General features: G+C 35.9%; 1 protein-coding gene across 2 annotated transcripts; it reads right to left on the bottom strand.

The window, feature by feature from the left end:
• Positions 1-6,186: 6,186 nt before the first annotated feature.
• Positions 6,187-11,325, bottom strand: LOC148871216 (Calcium-binding EF-hand family protein). 2 transcript variants are annotated; one of them, XM_088967978.1, is made up of 6 exons: positions 11,055-11,325; positions 10,407-10,653; positions 10,268-10,314; positions 8,158-8,333; positions 8,050-8,068; positions 6,187-6,495 (listed from the first exon to the last, which is right to left on the bottom strand). In XM_088967978.1, exons 1-6 carry the CDS (start codon positions 11,136-11,138, stop codon positions 6,391-6,393), a joined length of 678 nt encoding a protein of 225 aa, XP_088824104.1. In that variant the 5' UTR covers positions 11,139-11,325; the 3' UTR covers positions 6,187-6,390. The 2 variants fall into 2 exon arrangements, with proteins under 2 accessions (XP_088824104.1, XP_088824103.1); XM_088967977.1 differs by having other exon boundaries at positions 10,407-10,803; positions 11,055-11,321.
• Between the last annotated feature and the right edge of the window lie 411 nt (positions 11,326-11,736).

Below are 11,736 nucleotides of genomic sequence, written 5' to 3' on the forward strand. Positions count from 1 at the left end.
AAGTGAACAGTTATCCGGTGTGTTGGATGGTAGTTACAGATCACATCATCTTTTGCGGATTGGTTCGAAGTGGTTGGAAGTTACAGATCATGGCTTTTGGCTTTGTAACCTCCTATGGCAGTTTCTGTTTTTTGTTGGAAACCTCCTTATCAGATATGCTCGCTAGTTATGATGGTTTGGAGATGTATTTATCCACTTCTATGGTGATTTTAAGTCACTTTGTTTTGGTTGCAGAAGTTCTTTTAACTCTCCTACATCCATCTCTTTATTTTGTTTTTCTTGAGAATTGTATCTGAACTTTAATTGGTCTTATTGGCATCTCTTTGTATCAATTTCTTGAATGAATGAAATATGATTTAAGCTTCCAAAAAAAAACATTGTAATAAACTTCTTTAACTCTTCTCAAGTCATATTTGATTCAAGCGGATTTATAGGTCGATGGGTTGGATGCCAGGTTATATTGATTGGGATGATAGAGAGAGGATCAAGAGTCGAAACTTGGCTATTAGATGGGAACAGTAATCCATGTAGGTGATGGTTTGCTGCTCATAAATGGAATTTACATTAGACATCCAAAAAGCTATTATGGGGAAAGGAGTTTCAATGATGGACTTCTTGTCATTGTTTTCCAACCGTCGTTGATCCGGATGGTTACATTGTTTGGCCCACGAACTATCCAACCGTCGTTAAAGGGCAAAATAGGATTTTAAAAAATTTAAATGAATTTACATGTGAAGTTTCACCGATGGATGGTATGTTTTAAGTCCAATGGGGCCAGTCTCTACCGTATCTTTTAAGTCTTTTGAAAATGTTAGGGTATGTTTAATTAATGAAAACTCGGGGTATATTTAAGTCTTTTACCTTTTTCTTAAAGAAATAAACTTTAATAGTACCATTTTAAATCTTTTGAAAATGTTAGGGTATGTTTAATTAATGAAAACTCGGGGTATATTTAAGTCTTTTACCTTTTTCTTAAAGAAATAAACTTTAATAGTACCAGTAGAAAGGAAGGCTATACATGTGTTTAAATAAAGAGTAAAATACAAAATCCTCCCCTATAGTTTCATTTTAGCAAATACCTCCCCCAAACTTTTGAGAAACTCGACAAAAACCTCCCTTCCGTTACCTTCCCAAACGGAAAACATTAGATTGATGCACCGGTTTTTTCTAATACCCATTCTACCCATTTATAAATTATTTTACATACAAAATTACTGAAATAACCTTGTTTTAACTCAACAAAAATGCTAGAAGATGACCACTAAAGGAGGTTTTTGTCAAGTTAAAATAAGGTTATTTCAATAATTTTGTATGTAAAATAATTTATAAAAGGGTAGAATGGGTATTTAGAAAAAACTAGTAAATCAATCTAACAGTTTCTGTCTTGGAAAGTGACAAAAGGGAGATTTTTGTTGTGGTTCTCAAAAATTCAGGAGAGGTATTTGTTAAAATGAAACTATAGGAGAGGTTTTTACGATTGTCCGAAACTTTAAGGAATGTTTTTGTATTTGTATTTTACCCTTAAATAAAAATTAAGGCTGCATTCGAAAATGATGCAAATAGAGTGTAAATCCTGGTTCAAGGTAAATGTGCATTCTGGTTCACTTTTGCCTGTGTTTGGCAACATTACATTTATGCATTGACACATGATAGACCAATGCATATTTACATTGATAATAAGAGTACATCAATAAAATAAGAAGTAAATTTGCATTCAAGTGGGCTTTTAATAAAAAAAGGCATATACTTTATTAGAATTTGTGTTTGCATTCATTACAGATAAAGTCTGTTTGATAAAAAGGTAAATTTATTCGTTCCAAACTAACCCAACCTTACATTCATACTTATTTGCATCATTTCCAAACGCAGCCTAAAGTGCAGAAAATGACAAAACTTTTAAATTCTGAAAATTCCTTTCATCGCACCATTTTAAATGCTTTAACCATGATAATATTCTGACTTAACTTTTATGGCCTGGACGTGAAGCCAAATCAAATATCGGCGTTATATAGTAAAGATTAAAAAAAAAAAAAAACTTCAGTTCAAACACATATGGGTTTGATTTGATAATGCAATCCTTATGATCTATGTGATTAGTACGTCATGTATATCACTAGTTCTTAATTTAATCTTTAATGGAGTCAGATTTACTCTCATTTTGGTAAAGAACAAAAGTTCGTCATTTGGTGGGGGGATGCTATTGCTATCACAAACCATTTACTTCATCTGTTGGCATAAGAGAGCTCTTTCATTTGCACCAACTTAAAGGAATTCCATTTAAAAAGTGACCTTTGAGTCACTCTCCAACTTCTATATTGGATGAACTGAGGAAGAGGGGACCGCTTGTTTACATGGATGGCACTGTATAGTGACACTTGAGAGAGACTCAAACACTTTGACTCTCTCTCTCTCTCTCTAATGGTGTCAATTTGCACTAAGATGGCATTAGGGCTGTCAATGGACTCCAGAAATTCAATCCCATATCCTACATGAATTTTTTGGATTTGGGCATCTGTTTAATAATACGATTAGATGAAAATTTAACCCCATCTGATCCAATTAAGAATCAACTTGAATTAAAGTTTAATTGGGTGCAAATTTGAGTCTCATTTTGAATTTCAGATCGAATTTAGATTTGAAATTGTAATAATCAATTTGGATTCAAATTTAACTGGATTTAATCCAAATCCAACCTAAATACAGCCCTAGGTTCTATAAGCAAATAACACACTTGCCCCTGCTTAAAATTGGAGGTTATCCTGCATCCATCGGTAGTAGCCCAATTTGTATTGCTCTCTGTTTTCTGGATCAATTATGGAAACTCAACCGAAAGTTTGAAACAGAGATTAAAATTGGAATATAATTGTCAAGAAACTCGAGACCCTTGCAATTGAGACACTTGAAAGCTTGAAGCAAGTATTTCTGCAATCTCATACTGGAATCGCATTAAGCCCCAAAAACAAGAAATCGTTTGCTACCAAGTTGGTCAATCTGGGGATTGAATGTATATGAAAAGACAGCAAATCAAATAACCCAATTAGATGGAGACCATTGAATATTGAGACTTGAGAGGCGTCTGTTTGAAACAGATTATTAATATTCAGGAACAATTGATTTTCTCTTCCAAAATTCCACTTTGAATGCAGTACAAACTAACAGTGCTCACTGCCCCCAATTATATCGAGCTACTTGATTGATGCAATACTTGCTTCAGTCTCCACACAACGGGACGAACCCTGAAAAGAAAATGTCACCTCCATTACTATTACAGTAGCTCTCTCTCTGGTTGGATTCTACACCATTTTGGCCAAAGAGGGTGAAGTGGCTTCACCGTTACAACGGCATAGCTGGATCTTTTTCACAAAAAAAAGGCGTCAGTGTTGCTAGTGGCAGAAATTCACGCATATCCAATATAACTAGATAGTGATGGATGATTAAATCCTGACTTGAGTGAGGATCTGATAAAGAACCCAGTCCACTTGTATTAGAATATTAAAAGAAGAGCCTTTTCTATTGAATTCGATGTTCAGGAGAGCCTTATCTCCTATGGATGTGGAGCGTAGAAATGGATAAGGAGTAAAGAGGGCGGCCTGCAGCTTGTTGACAAGGTGACAAGGACTTGCCCACATCATCCTTCATCATGCTTACAACAGCTGCTTTGATCTGGGCTCGCTGAATCCTACAGAAACACAAATCAGAAACAAGCCAAAGGGGAAGACCAGAGATGGGACACTTCAATAAACAAAGAAAATTCAACTGAAAAGGAAGGTTTGTAATTGCATCAAGCATAACTGTTCTTACCATTAGTTCTTAAGATGGCTTCTGTGGAAGTCATGGGAGCAGGATCAGTTCCCCTCTTAAACAAAATTCATAATTAGGTGATATATCTGATCAACAAAATTAACGATTGAGAGAACAAAACAGTTCACAGAGGAGGGCAAGCGCTAGATTAATGGATATGCCTCGTAAGTAGGAGATGGCATTAGGAAAAGGAAAAGAGCCATTTTGATTTCTGAAGGATGAGACACTTGAACTACACTTCTACTGATTCCTCTACCTGACAGACGTGTCATTTACCCGTCGGATACATCCATAAGTATCCATCTAGTAACATTTATCGTAGAATTTATGATACTAAGATAATAAACTTATTCTCATCATTTCCATAGTCACGAACTCCATTTATTATAAAGTTATGATAATATAAGATAATAACCTTATTCTCATCATTTTCAGTCACAAACTCTGGGGATTTTCATACCATCTAAGCCTTGTCCCATCTATATGGGGTCTGCTACATGAATCCTGTTTCGCCATTCAGTTCTGTTCAGTGCCTTATCCTCCTTTTTCTAGGCATGGGACCAGCAGTGTAAGAATAAGTTCACAGAGGCAGAGTATCTCCAGGGACTTTCATCTCCATCAAAAATAGGGAGATAGTACCTGTCCGGGACTTTCAAGTTTCATCTCCATCTAATCTGTGTCCCATCTATATGGGTCTGCTACATGAATCCTGTTTGGCCATTCAGTTCTGTTCAGTGCCTTATCCTCCTTTTTCTGGGCTTGGGACCAGCTAAGCCGTGTCCCATCTAAGTTACTATGTAATCTGTGGACAGGGGGCTGCACACACCCCAAGAAGTTCTCCCATAACTATTTTCTTCTCTTTTCTTTCCCTATTCATCTTCTTCTCCCCTATTATTTTCTGCAATTTCTTCTACTCAAGTTACTGTTTTTTATTGATTATCTGAACGACATACAAGACATCTTGGTACCAGAGAAGGTTTCACCTCCTTTTGCATATAAGACCCATATACTAAGATTAACAGTACTGTATATGGGGATTTAAGAGACTGGTGATTACTAGATCAAATCACCTGGTTTGTGAAGGATTTTGGAGAGTTTCTTATTGAAGATCTGTCTCCCAGAAAGACTTGAACTACAATTTAATTGGAGGTCAAGAACTTGTATTAGGATTGGTGATCAAGGACTTTTAAGTTTATTTTGATGCCCTTTATATTTGCAATAGATTTTGGGCATTTGGGGGCTGCTGGTAGGAGTGGCCTATGTTTCTCCTCTTCCTTCTGTGTAAGGGTTGGTGGAACCCTAGGAGATTACTGTAGCCTTGATTATAAGTCAAGAGAACTGATAATAGGAGACCTCTAAATGCATATATGGACTTGAATTTGAATCAATGATCCCCTTGGAACTGATTCGAAGCAGAATTTTGAAATCTGGGGTTGCTCCTTTGGGAATTGTAGGGAACCCTATCACCCACAATGATTATAAGTAAACTCAATGAAACAAATTACTTAGAGAGGGCATAGCAAATCCATTCAAATGTACATAAGAGGACATGAAATATCGGGATACATTACTGGCAGTGTTGTTCAAATGTTTCACATGCTAAGTGGATAGAAGAGAATTACATGGTTATGTCATGGATGCTAAACTCCGTGCAACCACATATCAACAGGAAATGCTGGACGCTTGTGGATATTTGAATACTTGACAACCTGTGTTACTGAACAAGGTAGAACTGCAGAATAGGGAACCCAAAATCCTAATATTTGAAGTTCTAATTTGGTCAACGATAATAGGAAAGTTGATGTAATCAGGTTAACTTGGTGAGCTTCTGAAACAAACTAACATGAAACTCATCCCACTGGCAGGCAAAGTCAACTAAAAAAGCACCTTAGCCTCTAAAAAGGGACAATATATAAAAATGGCCATTGCCCAATGTTTGTCAGAAATATCTAGGTTCTTGGGAAGGTGGAGTAGATATGGACCTTACCTATGTTTTTTTTTTTTCTTTTTTTCTGCACAAAGTGGCTACTCTGACGCTCAAGCCTGCGTTCTCATACTTTTCACCCCCCATGATTTACCATCACACCAAGAAATTGAGCCTAAAACCAGGACAAGATGCGGTTTACCAGAAAAAAAAAAGAAAATTTGAAAAAAAAAATTGAAAGATTTTGAAACTTAACATATAGGTTGCATCTTTCATTCATTTTGACAAGTTGGACAACTAAAACACAATATGGAAGCCAGCCTTGGTCAATGCATGCAATTTGAGGCTAAGGTGCTTTTTAGCAGTACTCTAGACTGCCCGACTAAAACACAATATGGAAGCCAGCCTTGGTCAATGCATGCAATCTCAGAAAGACCAGTTATGCAATTCCAAAACTTAAGTTTCTTGAAAAATGAAAAATGTTCTCTTTCATTTGCATATGATCATCCTCCATTCCACTCCCCTGAAGAGTCTTATTCACATACCTTTCAAAACTGAACAACAAAAAAATTAAAATACATACATTCCATGATACAGAATGATACAATGTAACATGCAAAAAAATATATATGATACAATGTAATAGAATCAAAACAAAACTCAGTCTATGATACAAGGAATGGAACGATCATTGCCATGAATGTATCATAGGTAAGTGTTGCTGCTCCAGTATAGTGTGGATCTTTCTCCTTGAACTTTTCAGTCAAACCCTGAAGTTGAAAGAACAAGTGAGAAGTGTAAAGTTATGTCACCGAAAGAAAATTAAGGTATTTGTTATTCAGCAACCTGATAGAGAATAAAGAACTACAAAAGGAAAGAAGATCAAGACACACGCCTATCTAAGCAAACAGGATTCTACTGGAATATATGATTAAAGCTGTCATACAAGGAATCCCTCAAATACAATTTCCTGGTCATATGGCATTCTGGTGAAATTTGGGATAAATGAAACGTAGAAGCTTATAAGAAATAGGATGAGTAGATAAGACTAAATACAGTAAAAAAAAGGAGAGCTTCATCCCTCAGACCTTATCCAAAATGAGTTTGAGGAGGGCCTGATTTAGCAGTACTCTAGACTGATTCTCAGTAGCCATGTCCTAAATCCCCTCCCCAAGTTTGTAATGGCTTCTAGAATCTATTAGTGGTTTAGTGGCAGATATCATTGGGGTTGATTTCAAAGCCTGCTCAATGAGAAACCTGATTCCACAACCCAAGTGTTTTTCAAGCACAAGGGCCATTTTGCACCCAAGGCACAAGGCACAAGGTGAGGCACATCACATGTGCATTTTTTAAGGCATAAAAATGCTAAAAATTTCAAAAAATGCCAAAAAATTGCAAAATATTAAAAATATTAAACACAATATTAATTAAAAATATAAACTTAAGTTTTAAAATAAATGTTTAAAAAACTATTATCTCAAATTAAAATACATAAACATAGCATGTAAAAGATATTTAAAATGAAACTTTAAAAATTAATCAAGCATGACATATAAAACATATTCAAGCATGTAAAAGTTCTTTTCCCCAATTGTATTACTATAAATAACTATGTGGTGTTTAAACATTATGCATTCTTGTTCCACGAGCCGCCTTTGTACCAACCCCTCAAGGTAGAAAACCCCATATTTGCTAATGTTGCTCATTCATTCATCCTAATAAAAGATATTTTTAAAAGACACTTAAAGTTATAAAACCTTTTTTATAGGGATTAAGAATTTAAGACCCTGATATGGACTTGATTGAGCTTGTCTTGGGGAAGAATTTAAGCCCCTGGTCCATCTGCTAAGCACAAAAAAACAGAAAAAAATGCATAAATTTTCAAACAGCTCACACCTGGACTGAAGCACAAGGTGCACTAGGCGCATGCCTAGGCACACCAGGTGCGCACCTTTTGAAAGTGCTGCACCTAGGACTGAGGCAAGGTGCATACCCTAAAATGTGCTTCACCTATGTGCCTAGGCATGCCTTTTAATCACTGCCACAACCTGAGAGTATTTTATAAATCATAATGAAGGATGGTCTAATAATCCTCAGGGGTAATCAAGGAAAGCAACTTCAACAAATACAAGTCTTGGCCATCTTCCGGATTTGAAAATTGGTAGGTACCAAGTTTTGGCAATGGCCAATGGTAATATTGTAAAAAGGTGAATCGTTTATGGCTTAGTGGCGAGTCTCCTGTGTCATGTTTCTTTATTTCTATTATCCTTTCCATAGATATTGTTTTGTTATAAAAATATTAAATCAATGAACTTTTAGCTCACCTTCACAATCATCCCACACCTGCATATCAGCAAAAAATAATATCAGAGATATTGACACATATGAACTCCTAAGGGTTGAATATAATGTTCTCCAGAAAACAGACTTACTCAGTAAAGCTGTCAAAGTTTAATTGTCCATTCTGTTCACTTCCACAATCGTACTTAGAGATCAGAACTTGGAGAACTGAAGGTGGGACAGCATATCCTAGACTATACAGGGCATCCCTTAGTTCCATTGAGTCAATTCTCCCACTCCGATCCCTATCAAATCTCTCAAAGATGACCTGCAGACCAAAAAGAGCACAGGAATCACAATCAAAATCCTTAGAAAAATGTATATAACTAGACAGAACTAGCAGAAATCATAAAGAGACTACTTATGAAAGGATAGTAGAAAACTGATTGGGAGTATGGTTGCTCAACTTGGACTATACCACTATACTCGTTTAACTTGGGTGGCTTACATTCAAAGCAAACCCCCCCCCATTCATAGTTCAAATATAAAGGGTTTATTTCCCAATAGAAGAAGGAATATGTCTCACTTTTTTCTTTTATCTTCTCTTTATATTCAGGATCATAATAAAAATGTTTTATTATTAAAAGAGAGAAGGTACAAGCAACCGAATTATATAGGGTGCAGACCTGACAGTCCTGAACAGAACTGACCCAATTATATAGGATCTGGGTCTGCATTAGATGTCATTATTATTATTGGCTCAGGACCATTTTGGTTGTTCCAAACCAACTAAAACCCAAACTGACTATATGTATAATTGTGTATATGGTTATGTATATGTACATTGGCATGTTAAGATACTCCCAATCTAATACCTATTTTCTTTTTCACCATAAAAAAATACTTTGTCCTCATGAAATACCTGTAATATTATCATATTATGATGTCCAAAACTCCAAATGTGTCCATTTAACAAATAAGTAGGTTAATTGTCAAATTATAGGTCCAAAATATGGCTACCAATTATTATAATCAGGTTTTATTGGGTCAGACCCAATAGTCCGAATTACAGACCCTATAGGGACTGGTGCAGAACCAGATCCCACACCAGACCACACCTGATCAATTGACAGCACTAACAACAAAGCCTCAAAAGAGGCAAGCAAGATAAAAGATAAATAATGTTATAGATAACAAAAACCCAACCAAAACTGAAACCAAAAAACAACAAACCCCAAGTACAGCTCATTCCTCCCATACCCTAGCAAGGCCATAGTAGATGATTTAGCTGATCTTGGGAGTACTTTGATCAAAGATATTCACTCTGAGCACCAATATTCCAAACAAAAATAGGTTTATCAATTAGGGCTGCAAATGGATCAGATGTGGGTATGTAAAAACATAAATTCGATTTTGATTCATTAAAAAATCTGGATACCCAATTCGATTAGAAAATCAGTAAATTTGCAGTCCTAATTTTTTTGTGGAGGACACAGCAAGATAAAGTTTTACCAGAAATTATCCTAAGGATTAAAGCATCCTTGTTAACAGTCTGAAATCAAGATAAGAATGAAAGTATGAAACTGCTCCTTTACTGTCAGCAGACCAAATGCCACAACCAATTCCAATTGGGTCAAGAAAAACATTTTTAAAGATATTCACAAATATATCAGAAATCTCATGGTCTCATAAACCTCTAAGAAACCCAAAATACTGAGAAATCCTAACAAGTAACAATGAATCAAAGGGGGAGATAGGAGTATTCTTGAATTTGGAGATGGTGCACTCTAAGGAATCTTAAGCATAAAGAGATATTTATTGGAAAAAATCTATCCACATGATGACAAAGAAAATATGATAACAATCAAAGGCAAGGAGCACCACTTAAGGTACTGCCTTTAAGGCAGTAAATTCCCCTACTACTAAAAAGATTCTCAAATGTTTCAGGTGGCTCTGGAAAGCCTATCCCTAGCACTAAATGCCAATGCTACTTGTTTCATGAAATCAACGGCTGCAATCCTCAGACTCAGGGTGAACTGGATCTCCAAAAACACAAAAATGGTAGGGATTCAAAGATATTTATATTTTCAAAAATGTGCTATTATTTAGTAAAGTTTGTTTCTCTGAAATTTTTAATTCTGGAAGCTATAAATGTCTTCCAAATGGGGCCATCAAGCATTCAACTTACTAGGTATTTTTATTCCACTTAAGATTTAACCATTAATCTAGAAGAGTAAGGAGAAACCAAGAAAAACTACTTACTCGCCATTGCCCAAGACAATTCCATAGGGCAGCAAACTCAACAGGCCCTGTAACAGGAGAGTATATGAACGTCAGAGAACTTCAAACCCATATAAATTTTCAATAAAACTAAGAAAAAAGGGAGAACTCTCACTCTCACCTATCCTCGAAGGCTCGGTAGGATTCTTGAAAAGAAACATAAGCAACCGAATTGTCCGGAGACTGAACTTCTGATAACCCCAAGAAAGCACCTCCTGCAACTCATTCTCGTCAACAAACCCACTTCGGTCCCTATCGATCATCTGAAAACTTCTAATAATGTCCGGGTGCGTCCCCGGTGGAAAATACGGAGCATAGCTTGGAGCAAGAGCCGAAGAGTACCCATACGAGGAAGACTGTCCGTATGACTGGTGGGAAGAAGAGTATTGCTGAGCGTAGCACATTGGAGAAGCAGAAGGTGCATAGCTTTCATGTGTGTATATGTTATAATTCGCCATGAAAGGTGAAACAAAGATTTGGCGAGAGAAGATTGAAGAAGAAGAGAAAAGGGGTGAGACCTAGAAAATGAAAATTTACGTTACGTATGAAGTCTGAATCAGGAAATGGACTTCAAAGAAACGGCGTCATTTCATATTTGTATGCAGTTTCTGCGTGTTTCACACTGTTGCAGCGCAAATGATTATGGTAGTGCAAATGATTTGAATGGAAATTCTGATTCATTTTCGTTTCAAGTCCCACCTTAGTACCTTATTTTATTTGATTTGAGTGAAAATTAAGTAAAATAAAATAAAATTCAATTAGAATTTACCTCTAACGCAGAAGCCCTCTCAAACGGCCAAACGCGCTCTCCAACGATGGACTTAATAAGTTTCCTTATGAACACCCAACCCATGCGTATTCACAAATCACGAGAGAAGGAGAAGCACTCACGTCCTTCGGAAGTCCTTCCAGGAATGAGCGTAGATATGAACTGGGTGGAGGGTGGGGATCAGGTATTGGATGAAAAGGCGGCAGTTTTTGCCTTCCGATTCCACGTAACCGCGTAGCAGCAATTTAGACCGAGCTCACATCTGCTGACTGCCGCCTTAAGCCTTAAAGGCTCATTTTATGACTAAGTATTTGTTAAAATTTAAAAGAACAAGTATTTCATAATAAATAAATATTTTTTAGAAGTACTTATTCTAACAAAGTTGTTTGGTAATTCATTTTTTAAATCACTTATTATGTTTTTAAGTATTTATTGGGGTGGGAATGTTTGGAAAGCTACTTTCCCCACAAGTATTTGTATTTATACAAATGACAATTTTAACATTTACTTCACTCATGCATATATACAATGCTTTTCACGTGTTATATTATACATTTCAACTAAGAATCCACGTGAATCTAATTAATAATAATAATAATAATAATAATAACAACAACAAATAATGAATAATATTGATAAATAACAAAATACTATCAAAAAGTGCTTTTACTATGCAGATTTC

The sequence above is a fragment of the Nelumbo lutea genome, chromosome 2, assembly GCF_056320005.1.
Source record: "Nelumbo lutea isolate HS-2025 chromosome 2, American lotus-T2T, whole genome shotgun sequence".
NCBI classification, from domain to species: Eukaryota; Viridiplantae; Streptophyta; class Magnoliopsida; order Proteales; family Nelumbonaceae; genus Nelumbo; species Nelumbo lutea.

Coding starts and splice junctions, on each gene's coding strand:
- LOC148871216 (XM_088967977.1), bottom strand. CDS start 11,138: ATGGGTTGGGTGTTCATAAGGAAACTTATTAAGTCCATCGTTGGAGAG. Junction 10,804..11,054: donor AGAGGGCTTCTGCGTTAGAG/GTAAATTCTAAT, acceptor TTCATTTTCTAG/GTCTCACCCCTTTTCTCTTC. Junction 10,315..10,406: donor TACCGAGCCTTCGAGGATAG/GTGAGAGTGAGA, acceptor CTCCTGTTACAG/GGCCTGTTGAGTTTGCTGCC.